This window comes from Schistocerca serialis, chromosome 6 (genome assembly GCF_023864345.2).
Source record: "Schistocerca serialis cubense isolate TAMUIC-IGC-003099 chromosome 6, iqSchSeri2.2, whole genome shotgun sequence".
NCBI lineage: Eukaryota > Metazoa > Arthropoda > Insecta > Orthoptera > Acrididae > Schistocerca > Schistocerca serialis.
The window spans coordinates 424,997,039-425,015,942 of NC_064643.1; the positions used below are offsets into that span (position 1 = coordinate 424,997,039).

At 41.2% G+C, this 18,904-nt stretch overlaps 1 protein-coding gene across 1 annotated transcript in view; it reads right to left on the minus strand.

Moving 5' to 3' along the window:
* LOC126484901 (cytochrome P450 4V2-like) overlaps positions 1-18,904 on the minus strand; it is a 113,831-nt gene that overhangs the window by 16,908 nt on the left and 78,019 nt on the right. The window contains exons 3-4 of the mRNA XM_050108501.1: positions 14,282-14,543; positions 10,820-11,010 (exon numbers count right to left, since the gene is read on the minus strand). Coding sequence (XP_049964458.1) covers positions 10,820-11,010; positions 14,282-14,543 — 453 coding nt within the window. The remainder of the gene's footprint in view (positions 1-10,819; positions 11,011-14,281; positions 14,544-18,904) is intronic.

Here is an 18,904-nt window from a genome sequence, read left to right on the forward strand (position 1 = left end):
TGTCAAAAGTATCTAGAGAAGGGGTATGCAAGTTTTCGGCTGGCTGGCCGTGCCCAGGCCCCTGTGCCAAAACGCTCAGCCTCACTTCACTTTTCCCCCAGCTCCACGCCACGCAGTCTGAGCGCGAGAAGGGAAAAGGGGGAGGCAGAGCACGTGCCGCATTTAAATGGCGATACAGTCGTACTGGATACGAAATTGTTTTATATTTCACATATCTCAACAACATAGATAAGAAAATAAGTTTCCAGTGTCAATAATTTTGGTGCGCTGACGACGTTACTTTTATACGCTGCAGACAGACGCAGACAATTCCACAGAGTTTCGCAATCACGTTGCCACGTAATCGTGATTTATTCAGTTTCGTAATCGTAGGTCTTTCACACAATGGTTTCAATCAAAATATTGCACCACTTTTGCAGTCTCATTATGGAGACTTGGGCAATCTACGTGAGAAAAGCAATGTCGACATCCTGTACGGTGTTAACGTAAAAAGATTTTTAATGAAAAGTTCAATTACACTGCAAATTAGTCATTTAAATCCGCAAATGAGCAGGGGTGATTTCAACTGAAACTACAGACGGTCAGGAAAACAGCTGAAACACAGATGTAAGATTGAAAGTGTCCTCAGAACATCTGTAAACGTATCATTGTAAATATCGCAACGCCATAATGAATTCTTCAAAGCTCGCCCTTTCTTTAACACGCATGAGCTTACGGAATTGCATTGTATTTGTGAGAATGTGTGCCTTCGGCAGTGCAGTTTTCTTTTTAAGTGCATCCTTATCAAATCAGAAAGAAGTTACCTTGCAGTGTGTTACTGTGGGCAGTGTGCAGTCAAGTCCACTTAAAATGCGAAGTCTGCAATTCTTCTCACATTCTCAAATTTGTCATTCCCGCACTCCTTTTACTTTCCTAAATTCAACAATAGCGAGATTTAAATGGAATATTCTCCCAGACATGCCCCTTGACTTAACCAATGTACTTTTCAATAATATGTGAAGTCGGCATACCCTCCGTTCCTTTCCACTGAAAACTGTTGCAACTGAAAATGGAATAATGAGTGTGACTTCAGAAATTTTTGTGTTCGTACCACGAATTTCTTCAAGTGCTCCATGCTTGCAAATTTAGCTTCTTGACACACAGAACAATGATTTAAGCCTGTCGATCATTTTTGTTTTTTGCTCTTTCATTTTCATCTTAAACAGCCTGTCGATCATTCTAATTGTGTGCTCTTTCGTTTTCATCTTAAAGTTTAAATTCCCTCTGCTTGGAACTGCAATTATCATTTCGTAGCAAATAAGCAGTACGCATCGCTTAGGCGAACTGAGAATTCTCATCCCTCTCTTCTGTCAGTGTCATTCATTTTAAGGGATTGTGACGACAGATTGCTAGACTGCCTCTTTTTGTCCAAACAGCCACTGGACCCAAGAAAGTCCTTCATATCGAGAACAAATAGCGAAGTGCAAACAGCGCTGACACCACAATTATGCCGAACTCAAAAATTGCTGCATACCACAAAATGCGGCACATCAATGCTAACTGTAAAGTTGCTCTGTTCCGGGTAGTTCAGAGAAGGACCGAGCAAAGCCGAATAACAGGCCGAGCCTTGGTCCGCACACGCTGCTCGCGTGAAGTTTGGCACTCCGTGACTGGCGCTTAACCAGAGGCAATGAAGTAGGCCTGCCACTCGCATCCATATAATATGGTACTCGAACTAACGTCGTAAGTGTATCCTAATGGACATCGACACGAGGCACTTTTCACGCCTTGTCAGTGACAGTAGTTTTCAAACCCGATAAGAACCGTTGCCGTCACTGAAGGCTGATTCATCTCTAGCAGTTTCCGAGAAAACATTGCAAAAGAAAATGCATGCAACGGAGATTTGGCGCCGACTTGCATAAGGACATTGCTCACGGTGGAATAAGGAGCCGCACGTCTCTGAGGGGCGAACAACAAAGAAACTGGGTTCTGGGTTTTAGCTGACGGTAGGTTTGTCATCTGGTCCTAAGACTCGTGACTTTTGCTTCATTTTTAACTGATGCAAGACGTCGGGTCTACCATAAGTCAAATTCGGCATTTAATCGGTAGTGCGGTAGTGTATGTTTCTGCGTGTGTGTGTGTGTGTGTGTGTGTGTGTGTGTGTGTGTGTGTGTGTGTGTGTGTGTGAGAAAGAGAGAGAGAGAGAGAGAGAGAGACAGCGAGGGCAAGGTGAGGGGAATGGGGAGCGAGAGATGCTTCTGTGATGTTTTTCAGGTACCGTACGTACGAGGAATTGTCCCCACCCATTTAGATTACCGTGAATAGAAAGTAAGTGTTCGTTTCGACGTTTTTGGTGACTAACGAAAAGGACTTCACATGTGTCATATCCTGATTTCCCAGAAAATTCGCTCAATGGAAGGAGAGCGAAAATCAGCGAACACGCATCTAAGCTGATTTGTAGATGCTCGACGATGTCTGAGGATACGACAGTTAAGTTTTCCGTCATAACTTAGAGGTCACTTTGCTCGCGATAAGCTCAGTTAAACTGCTGGCCTACTTGTTAGCGTCGTGGCTTTTCACTTTTGTGTCTCGTGTTTGAAATCCGATTATTGATTTTGTTTACATTACTATCCGCATCCGCTGAAGTTTACTACACGAATGCTGCTTGTTTCGTTCGGGGATTCAAGGGCATTATATTCGTAAGTGAAATTCCGAGTAGGTGCGACAATAAATGTCTTACATTTATTGCGTTATATATGAGTGTATGGTGTGTTCAATGGTTACAATGTTTTTCAATTCTCATTTTCTTATATTCGATTCCTGCGTCACTTCTTAATTGTTATATTTATGTTACGTTTATCCTTGAGGAAGGTTTGGTGCGTTCACTTTGATGATACCGATCATAGAAACATTAGAAACACACAAATTCAGAACGGTACGAGCACGACGCGAAAGCGTGTGTCACACTTCTTTGTGTGAATCTCACTCGGCAAAGAAACGTCTTTAACGTTGCTGAAGATTTCATGTAATGGCAGTTAATTGTCAGCAAAACACTCATAACAGATCACTATCCCAAAAACAGGCACTTGCTGTTGATTATGAATCGTGATACATTACGGGAATTTCATCGCAAAAATTTCAAGTAATTTTTTTATATCATTCACCAGACGCATAGTTAGTAGAAGAATATTTTCCACAATATTTCAGTATACAACGGAAACATTCGTTTAGCTATCTCCTACGGACATGACAAGAAACATTCGTGTAATAACCTTTTAGGAACATGGGTAGATAAATAAATATTGTAATATAAAATACATTAAATAAATGCAATAATCGCTTTTCTAACACCACAGAGGAGAAAGTGGAAGGCCACGATGCTAACAACTGCAGGGCGGGGAAAATGAAAGTGGCCCGGACGACTGGATACGGTTTGAACGCCCCCCCACGCGCCCACCACGTGTACGATAGCCACGTGATTCACACCGTTTAGAGCGTAGTGCGGCTCTGTCACTGTGAGTGGAGCAGTGCAAAGGGGACGATGGTACTCACAGTGAAACAGCGGGTATTCTTCGTGGAAAGTTATGTGAGAGCAAATTCGTGAAAACGTGCCAGCAATAAGTTAAAAAACATTCCCAAACATACCAGCGTGCCAGAAAATGTGGCTATACTTCACCAAAAATCCTTCACAGGCCCACCAGATCAACCCGACGCCTGTCGCAAGAGACCGGCGCACCACACCGATTATACCCGCACATCCATCCCTACCGAACGTCTGTTGTTCATGCATTAAAACCACAGATGCTCATCAGCACCTATAGTTTTGTAAGTGGCTCTTCACTGAGATGAAAGTGAATGACTTTGATATGGATCTGTTCTTTATGCCTCATGAAGCCTGGTTTCATCTGAGTGGTTACATCACCTAACAGATTCACAGATTCTTGGTTGCGAAGAATCCGCATAACTTCCACAAAACACCAGTTCATGATCAAAAGTGGTGCAGCGGCCGTACGCCGTATTATTGGTCCCATCTTCCTTGACGTTAGATTGCAAACATTTTGAAGCCATTTGTGCATTTGTGGCAGCAGTAACAGAGGAAGGAGAGACCTACGGTTACTTCCAACAGGCGGGAGCAACTATCCATACAGCCGGCCAAATCATGAAGCACATTTACAGAATCTTCACGCCTAACAGTTGTTAGCAGAGGTCAGTCTGGTCGTGGCCCTTGTTGGCCACCCAGGTCACCTGATCTGTCAGTGTGCGACTATTTGTATGGGAACCGTCAAGACTAAGGTGTATCGCATAACCCCCATAGTCTCCAAGAATTGCAACAGAATATTTCGGATTACACTACACTAATTCCAGCAGTCCAGCTTCGACTCGCCTTCAGCAGCTTGCTGACCAGGACCCAAACGTGCCAACAGATGAATGATGGTCGGTATCAACATGTGCTGTACTCGGGTTAGTACTGTACTTACTTTCCTCTGCTATGTTTCTTTGCACCCTGAAACTCTGTTCTCAAGATCACTTTTATTTGCCCCACCCTGTAATACAAAAATGTGAAGCTGCTACGTTACGCACTGTGCCACTACTGAACTTCAATTACTTCCTCGCTAAAAGGTGCATAAAGTACCTCGAAAATTTTTAACGTCTTTTCCTCAGAAACAGTCGGCTATCTAGGGTAAGCTGAGTCACACGTTCGCTCATCTTGACCCCTCTTCCATTGAGTAAAGTTTCTGGGAACTCTGGTTATATTTGCCGTTTTCTCCTGGTGACTGTTATTCTACATATTCGTCATGAGTGTGCTGCGGACACTCCCATCGTCCAACATCAGAACAGCCGTGTTTAGAAAGCTGCACTCATACACTCTTCGTTGACAAACAATAAGGCACTCTTTCGCACCTCGACTGCCCCGCTAAATCATGAGAACTTAGTCCACAAGTGTACGCCTTACAGTATTTGGAAAATCGTGTGAAGAATAACGTTCAGCGTACAGACAATATCACTACGTGTTTTAATCCTCCACGGGTGCATTCGAATGCTCTTGAGTAGCAGATAGGAAGAAATGTGCAAGTATTTTCTTAGCTAAATTGAAGTCATTAGCCGGACTAGAACCCGTGTTATACAATATTAGCGTCATGTCTCCCTAAGGGTGTCTAATGTTTTGCCAGTGCGCTTACTTTCCAACGAAACGCTAAATTACAGAGACATTTTACGAATATTTGACGCTCACTTACGGTAGGCAAGGCTCGTCAGCCATAAGCATGTCAGAGAACTAAATATGGAACAGACTAATCAGTATGTTCTACCTCATAATCCGCATTAATCGGTTCATACTAGCCTACCAGACCCCTTTTGCTTAAGTTAGAAATCAGGATATAGCATAATGCCACTTCTCTGAGTAACTGGTACATCAACGCGATGGTATTTAGCAGCCATAGAATATAGGAACTATGGCTATCAGTTGAGATACCATGTCAAGTTACAGAAACAATGATTTTGTCAAAATGTCCTGTAATCAGACTGTTCGAAATATTTTGAAATATTGATTAGTTTTCACACAAGAATGTCATCTCATTAGATTTTTTGCCTCAAGAGATGAAGATGAAACTTATGTTAATTGAATTGTTCTTTAATTTTATAGAATGGTATTACGTGTAGGTATCTCACAATAAGAGATGAACCAACATCAAATAACAACATAACGTCTCTTTTTAGCCAGTTTTGGTGCTGTGTAGCAGGTACGTCTCTTTTCACCACCCAGAAGTAGCAAGTTAACCTGACAGTGTTTCAATTCCCCCTTCTTCGTCCGCCCATCAGTGAATTATGTTAACTGCTCATGTAGCAACAATTTAATGGAAAGGGATCCAAATAATTTAGCTTCGTAGAACGAGTCTCTGTACTTATTAAGTAACACTGATATTTGCATATTGGTCAGTAGCAAAGGATGTGTGTGGGAGTGTTACGTTATGGAAGTTCGTGCTTAGGCTCTAAGCTACGATGTCTATTCATGTGAGGCACGTAGCTACATAATTTTCTACAATCGATACTATAAAGGAATGCTGCAGAACATTTTGAATTTTAATAACCTTTACGTCGGAAATGAAAAGAAACAAAATCAAGATGTTCAGTTGAACTGATATTTCAGATAGAGGGACGAATAATTTTTGAAACTGTTAATAGCTTTAACGAGAACCTCATGAAATATCATAGAAACTTAAAGAATACATTTCGATTGCAATCATTTTACTCCTGTATAGTTCATATATTATTATCAATGGTGCAGCTACATTTGATGTGTAGCTTCAAACACTTTACGTCCATAAACACAAGACCTTGTTTCCTCCTTCACTTTTACTCCCTGATGAAGCAACAAGTACTTATCTTTATGAAAACTTCAAACGCTTATCAAACTGACTTTCTCAATGGTAACTTAATTTCTTGTTAATCTTTTTCTGAGTCGAATGATGTTATTAAAACTGGAGACAACATTTCTCGCTCTCCGAGATGCTGTTGATATGTTTGGAAGAACTTCGTACTGAAATTCCAAATTAGAGATATTTGCCGTTGAACAAAGGGCTAATTTTCGGAGTGGTCTATTTTGGGCTGCCTAAAGAGGTGCCTGCAAATCACGAAGTATTGTCACCATTGAGATTAGTGGATTATTTTCTACTTCAGTCACTATCGAACGTTTAGTTAACTGCACTTCAATTCAGTGTACTACGTGCTCTCATAAACATCAGCTTTCCTTTTGTGGAGTTCAGTACCTCTGGAATCAAGTTATTGTATGAGTACTAGGTTGCACCGAAGCGTGTGGGATGTTATGGTATGGGTGATATATTTTTGTAAACTTAAATACAAACACCAATCACTGGTTATGGCTTAGCCCTCTTCGGACTTGTCGACTGCTGCCTACGAGGGAGCACGAGGAGCGATCCCTCCAGCACTTATTGCCGTTCGGTGAATCCTCATTATACTGCTGTTTCTTTATTCAGGTAGCTGCTTAAGTAGCGTTGCGAGGCTGAGTAGACATCCATAGATCAGAAGAGATCGGAGGACGTATCGGGAATCAAACCACGTCCCTCCGCACTCGAGGCAGCGGCATTTACCCTTGGGAAATTTATGAACACTACCTGTACGTTTAAGATCCTTCTATTCCATACGTTATTTTTTGTAGAAAGAGTCTTTAGTTTTCCAGTCCATATTTAGTAACTTAAATAACTTTCCTTTGCCTGGGAGGCAGAAAATTACTGCGCCACCATTTTTATCGCTTAACTCCTGCATGTGAGATTAGAAAGGGGAACAATATTCAGTAATTGAATTTTGCGCCGGTGTAGTATAACATATATTTTGATAAAACCATATAGGTGAAATCTTGGGCCTGATTAATCAGTCCTGAAGAAACATGTTGGCACTAATAATAATAATACATATATTTTGATAAAACCACATAGGTGAAATCTTGGGCCTGATTACTCAGTCCTGAAGAAACATGTTAGCACTAATAATAACAATAATAATAATAAGTAACATCAAGTGATATTACTGTTAATGGAATGCTACGTAACGATTCCTAATGTTACTCCAGTAAAACTGTTTCTCGAAGCATTGTAACTGCATTGAATGTGCCGCAATAAAGTCATTTTCTCGGTTGTACTTACATAAAGGTAATCTTGGAACAGTTAATATCCGTAAGCTCCCTATAGTATGTTATGTAAACCTCTGTTAGCTGTTTTATCTGTGAAAATAAGCATCACTACATTGTTTTAGTCTTCTTGTTCTGGCAGCGGCTAGATACGGATGTAAGAGTAGTCACTGAATCGTTTTGCCAATAATAATTGGCGCCAATATATTTCAGACTTTTTAAAGTCAGTTTTCCTGTTTTCATTATATAATACTTCTGGCCGCTTAAATTAACTTGAGAGCGAATCACTTAGGTTCGCAACGATCGAACGCCATAAGTGCTTTAACGTCAGTTGTTTTAAAAAGTTGAACTGCATCTTAATTCATACTCATATTAACATATTATAAAATAATTTCCTCTGTTAACATTAACCACGTGCACGATCATTTCACTACAAGCGTGCCGCTAACCAATTTCATTTCAAGTGAAAATAATCAGCATTTACAATAGCTCTAATTGCAAATGAAAATAACTGTACGTCCCCTTTTAATAACGCCTCTGAAGTGGTACCAATTGTTTGAGACTTTATTATAATTGTATCTTGAAAACTTCATCAATGTGTCTGTAAGGAATCTTTTTATTGGATATCTCGATAATGTAAGGTATTGGCGTACTGGTTTCAAATAACGCAGGAAATAAAAGATTTTAACGGAATGTGATTGTGCAAGATAGATATATCCGTAAAATTCATTACCAACATACAACCTTATATCCAATTGCATTGCTGCTATCGGTAGTCCGGTGGTGCTATTGATGTCACATTTGTTTCTCGCATTTTGTTTACGATTGTCTCCAAGTGATCAGTGGTGTGTCTGTGGCTATCTAACGTGAAGGAACCAATGAAATCTTGGGTCGCAAAAACGTTGTAAAACTGTAACAAAAATATATTCATCAATGTGCCATCGTCCGTGCACATCAGGCAAAGGTAGCAACCCTTCGCGAAGTTAGTGAATTGAGTCAAAACGAGAGAAATACTATTTTATGTTCCTTCGCATCTCCCGTGCCACGCCACGTCGTAATTGTGTTAACTACATTGCCATGAACGTCACCTTGGTGGATTGCAGATAATGGATTTGAATGTGACCTCAAGAATAACACATCTAGAGTGTGAGCATTGGCATTGAGCCCAGTAAAGTGCACAAATGATAATAATAATCAAAGTTCTACTAGACTAGAGTGACATCACTTTTTAGAGAAGCACCCCCTACACCCCCCGCCCCCCCATTTCCATCCGTACTTATTTGAACATTAAAGAAACGTTTCAGCATCTTTGCGGTGTAGTACTACGAGGGAAGAAGCGACGTGGTCTGAACAGGGCGAGGTGAGTGCGGATTAAATAATTAAACAGGCTTACATTGGTTAAACATCTCTCTCTCTCTCTTTCTCTCTCTCTCTCTCTCTCTCTCTCTCTCTCTCTCTCACACACACCCACACCCACACCACACACACACACACACACACACACACACACACACACACACACGCCGGCCGAAGTGGCCTTGCGGTTAAAGGCGCTGCAGTCTGGAATCGCAAGACCGCTACAGTCGCAGGTTCGAATCCTGTCTCGGGCATGGATGTTTGTGATGTCCTTAGGTTAGTTAGGTTTAACTAGTTCTAAGTTCTAGGGGACTAATGACCTCAGCAGTTGAGTCCCGTAGTGCTCAGAGCCATTTAAACCACACACACACAAACCGCACAATGTCACACAAACAGCAGGTATGTTCACTTACACGGCGACTTTGACAGGACTTAAAATTATTGGATCAGAGGTACCGATTGCAGCGACTGCAAAATTTGACTCAGGTGCTTGTGACATCAAAAATAGTGCGTGTTTGTGTGTGTGACTGACATACAGCTCGAAGAGTCCTGTAATTCCAGTTGAAACAATAGCAGGTTGAGCGTATGCAAGGAACTTGTGGTCAAGGAAGTGGCAATAGGACTGTACCAGTCTCCCATCATACCAGACGAACAAGTGACGATCGGAGCCTTTGACAACGATTGATACTCTGAGGCCACAGAAGATCTCACATCAAGTCGAAAGAGCATCACCTCCCCACTACTGACGGAAGATGGAGCATGACATCAGAAGATCGTAGCAATTCGCCTTCAGCATTTGTGTGTTTTGTTGCCTCTTTACAGCTTCGGTCGTATTTTGGCCGTTGCTGTTTGATAAGTAACTCAACTACTTACATCTACTTTTTGTAACCTTATTCCAGCTTCCGGATCTCTTTCTTCAGTTCCTCTGCCACTTCATCCAGACTCTGATCCTGTTTTTGAAGCTTATCATCAAACTGTTTCATGAGAGCAGCCTCTAGCGAAAACGTGTCACAGTACAAAATTAAACTATATTAAATTTCCTACAAAATAGGTCCTATTAATTTTTTTCTCTAGAACTAATGGTTTGTGCGAAGAGAGCGCGAGAATATTGAAAACCTCGCTCGACGCGCATGCGCTGTAATTTACGTAGTTTTGTAGGCCAATTTGGGGTAGCACATTGACATAGTAAGCTGAGATGAACCGTTTGATACCGGTCACTTGTGGTCTATCAAGTCGGGAAACTATCTCAAATTGACCTACAAAAACTATCTAATTTTTCAACATTCTCGCGCTCTCTTCACACAAACCATTAGTTCTAGAGAAATAAGTGAATAGGACCTTTTTTGTAGGAAATTTAATATATTTTAATTATGTGCTGCGATATGTTTTCGCTGGAGGGTGCGGTTTTCGAGTTATTCGAGAAAATCGTACAAAAGTGATATTAAATGTGTTCTATCCCGGAAATCATTCAGAATAGGGCATACGTCCATATGAGGATTTTTGTTCACAATCATTAATACTATCACCATTCAAAGCATGTACCTTTACTCCTGACTCACCCTGTATATTGAAACTGCTTCAACTCCAAGTACCTGCCCATTTTTCCACTGTTTATTTCACTATACTCCCTCAATGCTATTTTCATTAGTAGCATATACGCTGTTGTTTCTGACAAATTATTTGCTTTTAATACGATACAGAATTTGGTAAATAGCATCCTAATCGACGAATGACTATGCAATTATATTTAAGATTGATGTGAAGCCTAACGATGTGTTTTGGTACTTTACATATACCACAATCAAGGTGACACGATAATTGTTTATGTGGAGTACAAACCTATCCTTATCCTTGATGCCAGACACACTGTCAGCTTCCTTTTGGCATATTCGTCGTTGCAGCATTTTTTCAGCAGCGGATTTAATAGCGTCGTCTATGAAGAGATGCACAGTCTTGAGCACCTTGGCCTGCTCTCTGCCCAGTTTGGACAGCTTGAATAGTGGGTTGAACAGCAGCGCCGGCTGCAACACCTGCAAAATTAAACGCACAATCTAGTCCAAAGACGAATCTTTAAAGTGTTTCTAAAAACGGTAATTTGTTCCTCCATGTTTCAGTTATTTCATAAGAGATTAGTTGAACAAACTCATTTCATCGAGGAAAATGTTCTTACTCATACTGTCCAAACGTGTAAATGCTTATGAACTTTACACTTCGTTATAAGATAAATAAGAGCACTGATTATTAAACAGAGGATGTGTAAATTCCTAAGGGACCAAACTGCTGAGGTCATCGGTCCCTGGACTTACACACTACTTAAACTAACTTATCCTAAGAACAGCACACACACTCATGTCCGAGGGAGGACTCGAACCTCCGGTTGGAGGGGTCGTGCAATCTATGACACGCGGCCACTCCACGCGGCAAATTAGACAGATGAAGGATCTTTACAATCTGTTGTAACAGTGTAATGAAACAAAAAAAGTTTACAAAAATATAAAGAAGCTAGGTATGTGGATCTAAGTGTGATAACCAGGTAAACGACTTACGGACATTCATGAACTTCATTTGAGTTATCTTCAGTGGTTTCCGAGAGTAAATCACCTCACATTCTCCCAGATTTGTAACTCCGAATAAAGCGGTGTGCTTCTAAAATTGATCTATATTTTTTGACAATAGGTTGTCTCTATGTGAAAAAGAAGAAAATCATTTATAAATATATGTCTTGGAACGAATGGTTTGTGAAATGTTTGTAAGCTACATGTACTCAAGATTTTACGTTGTATCTGCAAAACGGTGACGATTCGGTAGTAAAATTTTTAATATCTCGTCGTGACTCACAATATATGTTCAGAGTGTCTTAACCCTGTTTCAATGCATCCTTGGCAATATTGGAGAGTCTATTATCATAACACTGCACAAATTGCTAGATTGTTGATAATGATTTCATAAGGAAGAAAGAAGAAATATTAGGACGCGGAACCCGTCGGCCATCAAGTCATTCGGGACGAAGTGGAATTTCAAAACGGACAACAATAGCAAAAGAAGACGACCTCGTTGTTCCCAACGCAGCAGTAACATCACTCAAATTTGTCGATCCATGAGACTGAGGAAAACCCTTACGTGTGGCTGGACGATGATATTTGCTTAGCTCCTTGCGAAAGTGAATCAGGTGCCTTTTTTTTCCCAGACGTCCATGATGGGTTGCTGAAGAATCGTCTCATTTGCATTTCCTCTTGGACAAACTAAGAACTTGTGACAGAAATCATTTAGGTATACTTCTGGTCACAATAGAGACTATGATTCTGTTCTCCGATTACTACAATTTCTAGAGCCCAAATGATTCTGGTTTTTCATTGCAACATTTCCAGGATGCACTTAGAGATGGAGAACGCTTGTTATGTGTCATTACGAAACGAGCGGAAAATTGCTCCAATCAGAGCACAAAGAAGGCGATTATATTCCTGTTTATTAAAAGACTCTGACAGAAAAGTAGGTTACGAGCTGCTTCATTCACGGTTAAAAATTTTCCCAAAAATTTTGCAATGCGAAGGTATTCACGGTCCTTTTAACCAGCCACACACCTCTCACACCCACAGGCTCATCTAAATGTGTTACGTGCACCCATCCACTCTCACTTGTCGAATATCACTCACTAATTCAAACCAATTCATTGTCGTCATCTCTTTGTGTCCCTCTATCACTGCCCCAGTCTCACAGCCACAGTCTCCTTCACTCTGCGCTAGTAATACTGTCTCCTTTCACTCTCACTGCCTCCATTTTGCTCTCCCTTACTGCTACCAACCCCACTGCTGCTGTCTTTTCTCACTGTCAATATTTCTGTCTCCCTCGCTGTCTCTCTCTTATTATCTCTGAATATCACTCAATACCACTTTCTTCCACTCTTTATTCCTGTCTCACTGACATTGTCGCTGTTTTCCTAGAACTCTTCAGTCACTATCAGCTATGTCCAACTGCCACTGTGTGCCTCTACTTCTCTCACACTGCACTGTCTACTTCGCTCTTTCAACACCACAGCCACTGTCTACTACCTTAAAGTGATAAATACCTTTCTGTCTGTTATTCATTGGCACTGTCTCCTTCTCTCTGAGCATCAGAGAGTGCCAAAATAATTGGGAAAATTTTTAAAGGTTGTGAGGAAGGTAGAATGCGCCATCTGGTACCACATTATTAAGTCAGTCTTTTAATAAACAGATGCATAATTCCCTTTTTGTGCTCCAACCCACTCGTTCCTTTCTTCGGCCTCCTGTGGCAGTCATGTCACTCAAATGAAAATAAGTTAATGGGTCACTAAAATTTTGATAGTTTACTAATCTGAAACTGAAATAACGCATAACAACCTAATTTTAAATTTCACAAGCACAAAAATTTTGCTTCAATGCTATAACAAAATGAGTTTCCCAAAACTCTTCAGACGATAATGGAGGCACTTTAGAGCATATTTCTGTGTGATACGTCACTTCATAAACTGTATTTCACCTCACATCGGCTGTGAAATGCGTATTTTACGTGTAGAAGCAGGATAACTTTGAAAATCTATACCTCTGAACGGATAAAGATATCAAGAAAATTACCAGCGTTATCTGATATAGGAATCTTAGGAATATATCTTAGAAACTTCAGCCATTTGCTGCTCAAAGCCCTCTTGGAATCCTTGGCTCGATCTTAGTACTCAAAACAAATATTTTCGGGTTTTTTAAGGAACCACCCGTGAACTAAATGGTGCCTAAAATTCCCCTAAGGCGCACCGTAGACCCCATGTAATGCAAAATGGACCAACCGATTTGCTCCATTAACGTAAGCTGGAGGAGGTATGGAAGTATGTAATATTCAAACTTCGATCTTATACTGTAGGGTAGTTAGCAAGACACCTACCCTTCTGTTGGGTAAGGATGTGCACGCTTGCCCAAGGGCTACAACCCGTGGAACGTGCCCAGGAACTCGCCCCTCCCGCCTCCTTTTTTTTTCCATGCGGCGTTGTGGGATATATTAGGTCGCATGCATACCGATCTTAATAAATGGTCGGTGTTCGGCATATGTAATTTAATATCAGTAGCAGTGTTGGCATGGTATGTTTACACGTCTTTACACATGCAACTGCTAAACAAACCACCTTCGAAGACATGTTACTATCGCATTACCTAATTTTCTTTAAATGGACAGTTGTTTTCAGAGCGTTTACTTTTATTAGATATTATCCTCTTGTGGTAAGAGTAATAGCAGGAAACAAAGATATGTCACTGGTTTTCGGTATCAGATTGTTGACACCGTGTTTGAACTCACTCTGGAGTGCAGCGAGTGTATGACCTTCGTGTAGTCTCGGAAAAACTTGTCACCCTCCTCCGTGCCGGCGATTTGGAGGCCGAAGACGGAGCCGGCGGTCATGTCCAGCGTGCAGACGGCCAGCCGGCGCATGCTCTCCTTGTGGCTAGCCACCCCTTCCGCCCACAGTTGGCGTAGCCCACCCACCAGCTTGTCCGCGGCGCGCTGCATTGAAGCGTACTGCTGCTGCAACCACGGCGCGTTGTACACGCGGCTCATCAACCTGCGCAGACAAGACAGGGACCGTAGATAAAGGCACACCGTTGCAGGCTGCGTTACACCACTCAGCGTCCACAAATATCAACAGCAACTGAGGAATACGAGAGACCTCCCATGGCAACATTACACTTCCTTCTTGTTGCTGTAGCTGACCTCAATCTGAAGACCTCTTAGTTGCAGCTCCACTCGTTAGACTAACCCGGAAAGTCTGTTCATCTGTTTCAGCGTGAATGTACATGAACTTTTTCAATATAAACATTTTTTCTTTCATTTCCATGAAATATCTTTTCATTAGTTACGTGACTTACCCATCTACCCTTCACCATGTTTCTGAACCATCACATTTCAAAAACTTCCACCTCCATCTTGCTTATTGTACACGTTACAGATCATATGTAAGTATACATCCTAGACATACAGCGTGATTCAGCTGCCCCCACCACTGCCGTTTTATGCAGCACACAAAGTTATATCTCGGCTTCATGAACCGTGCGCGAGATTTCTAAATTCAGTCACTCGCTAGGCTTAAGCTATGAAACCTACAGAATAAATTAACAGGAACTTACTCTAGGATATTTAATGTAGTTAAAAATTTTAAATTGGAAACGTTTCCGCTCCAGACCGTAGTTTTCAAGTTTTTCAAGTAGAACGTAGAATAGTGACCTTGAAAAGTGCTCCGCGTACACACTCAGACCACACCGGTTAGGATTTCTAGGATGTTGTTCATGGTACGGTCTTCTGACTGGTTTGATGCGGCCCGCTACGAATTCCTCTCCTGTGCCAACCTCTTCATGTCAGAGTAGCACTTGCAACCTACGTCCTCAGTCATTTGCTGGACTTATCCCAATCTCTGCCTCTACAGTTCTGCCCTCTACAGCTCCTTCTAGTACCATGGAAGTCATTCCCTGATGTCTTAACAGATGTCCTGTCATCCTGTTCCTTCTCCTTGTCAGTGTTTTCCACATACTCCTTTCCTCTTCGATTTAGCACAGAACCTCCTCATTCCTTTCTGTATCAGTCCACCTAATTTTGAACATTCGTCTGTAGCACCACATCCCAAATGGTTCGATTCTCTTCTGTTCCGATTGTCCCACAATCGGTGTTTCACTGCCATACTATGATATGCTCCAAACGTATTATCACAGAAATCTCTTCTTCAAATTAAGGTCCATGTTTGATGCCAGGAGACTACTCTTCGGCAGGAATGCAAGTTTTGCCAGTGCTCGTGTGGTTTTGATGTCCTCCATGCTTCGTCCGTCACTGGTTATTTTGCTGCCTACTTGGCAGAATGCCTCAACTTCATCCACTTCGTGATCATGAGTCCAGATGTAAAGTTTTTTTTCTGTATCATTTCTGCTGTTTCTCGTTTCTTTCGTCTTTCTTTGATTTAGTCTCAGTCTATATCCTGTACTCAGTAGAATGTTCTTTCCACCCAGCAGATCATATAATTGCTCTTCAATTTCAGTCAGGATAGCAATATCATTAGCGAATCGTATCATTGATATTCTTTCACCTTGAATTTTAATTCCACTCCTGGACACTTTTATTATTTCCATCATAGCTTCTCCGATGTACAGATTGAACAGAAGGGGTGCAAGACACCCCAATCTTACACCCCTTTTTAATCCGAGAACTTCATTCTTGGTCGGTCATTCTTATTATTCTCTGTTGGCTCTTGTACATATTGTATATTACCCCTGTCTCCCTAAGACTTACCGTTATTTCTCTCAGAATTTCGATCAATTTTATTTTGCATTTTTCTGTATATTATTCCTGTCAGCAACTTGGATGCATGAGCTGTTAAACTGACTGTGTGGTAATTCTCACACTTGACAGCTCTTCCAGTCTTCAGAATTGGGTGGATGATATTTTTCCGAAAATCATGTGGTAAGTCGCCAGACTCATACATTCTACACTCCAACGTCAATAGTCGTTTTGTTGCCACTTCCCTCCATGATTTTACAAATTCTGGTGGAATGTTGTCGATCCCTTCTGCCTTACTTGACCTTAACTCCTCCAAAGCTCGCTTAAAATATGATTCTATTATCGGATCCCCTATCTCTTCTAGATCCACTCCAATTTCTTTTTCTATCACATCCAACAAATCTTCCCCTCATACGGCCCTTCAATGTACCCTTTCCACATATTCGCTCTCTACTGTGCAATTAACAGTGGAATTCCTGTTGCAGTTTTAATTTCAACGAAGATTGTTTTAACTTTCCTATATGCTGAGTTAGTCTTTCCAATAGTCATTTCGATTTCTTTGCATTTTTCATCACGCCATTTCGTCTTAGGATCCCTGTACTTCCTATCTGTTTCATTCCTCAGCGACTTGTATTTCTGTGTTCCTGAATTTCCCTAAACATTTTTACACTTCCTTGTTGCATCGATCGACTGAAGTATTTCTTCTGTTAACCATGGTTTCTTCGCAGTTACCATCTCTGTACCTCTATTTCTCATTCCAACATATGTGATGGCCCTTTTTAGCGATCTCTATTCCTCTTCAACCGTATCGCCTACTGAGATATTCCTTTGTGCTGTAACTGTAGCCTCAGAGAACTTCAAGCATGTCCCGTCATTCCTTAGCACTTCCGTATCACACTTTTTTGCGTATTGATTCTTCCTGACTAATCTCTTAAACTTCTGCCTACTCTTAGTCACTGTAACATTGTGGTCTGGGTCTATATACGCTACTGGCTACGTCTTACAATCCAGTATCTGATTTCATTATCTCTGTCTGACCATGACGTTATCTAACTGAAATCTTCCCGTATCACCCGCCCTTAACCAAGAAACCGCCTCCTCTTGTGATTCTTTCTCTTCTCTCTTTCCTTGTCTCAAGCCCACATTCTCCTGTAAACATTTCTTCCTCTCTTTCTCCTACAACTGCATTCTAATCCCTCATGATTATGAGATTTTCACCTCCCATTACGTATTGTATTCCCCTTTCAATATCCTCATCTAATTTCTCTATCTCTTCAACTTCACCTTGCGATGTCAGTATGTATACCTGAACTATCGGCGTCGGTGTGGATTTGCTGCCGATTCTGATACGAACAACCCTGTCACTGAACTGCTCACAGTAATTCACTCTCTACCCTCCCTTCCTCTCCATAAGGAATCTTACTACCGTTGTATCATATTCTGTTGCTGTTAATTTTATTCTATACTCATCTAATAAGTAAACCTTGTTTTCTTCCCATTTCACTTCACTGTCCGCTACTATATCTATGCTGACTCTTTGAATTTTCCTTTTCAGAGTTTCTAGGTTGCCTATAACGTTCTGACTTTTGACATTCCATGCGGCGATTCGTATAACGTTGTCCTTTCGTTGGTTATTCACGCTTTTTCTCATGGTCACCTCCCCCTTGCCAGTCCCCTCCCGGAGGTCCGAATGGGAGACTGTTCTGGAATCTTTTACCAATAGAGAGATCATCATGACACTTTTTCACTCCAAATGACCAGTAGATACACGTTATGTGTCTTTAATGCTGTGGTGTACATGGCCTTCTGCATCCTAATGCCGCTGATCATTGCTGTTTCTTCCGCCCTCAGGGCATTTTCCCAGTCAAGAGAGTGCCCTGAACACATGCGCGCTCTTCCGTCCTCTTTGACAACGTCGTTTGCAGAGTGAGGTTGTCTTCTTATTCCGGAAATCTTCGGCCCCCGATGCTGATTATAAATCAGAATGTAAGATGCGACAGGTTTCGAACTGGGGGACCGAGGACGTTTCGATTACTAGTCAAAGACGCTACCCTTAACAACGGGTGTGCTCTTGCTGCTAACGGCACTGCAAACACTTGCGATTACAAGAATTATTTCCCATATTCGACTATTTTTCTCTTTATTGACTGGTTTTGTTACACCACCGGCTTAATAGAGGACTTGAAATTGTAAAATTGACAGTTGTGAATATTTTATCTAACAATTTTGTGAATGTTATCAACTTATAATAAACAATTATACAGTTGTATTTGTCAGGCATTCTGACTACAAACATATTGCACTTTTAAGGGTTAATCTTGTGTCGAATTTGTTTTAGTGTAACGTTCACAGAAGTCGTTTTGAATTCATTACTCTCAAAGACACGTTTAAATTAATAATGCTAACAAACTAGCTGAATGTGCTGGTGGCGTAACAGCCCTATCAATGGAGACCAAGACCGGTGGAATATCGGGAATAGTTCGAGTTGTACGAAATTTTGGTACACTGGTAGGAGGGCGTGCTACGAACAACATACTAGAAATCCTATCTGATGAAAGATGACTGTGAGCGTGGAGATGCGTTGGAAGGTTACATTAGTACGTTATTCTTCAGCATCGCGGAAACCGTGGCCCGCAGCGAAAACGTAACTCGTTAGAAAAT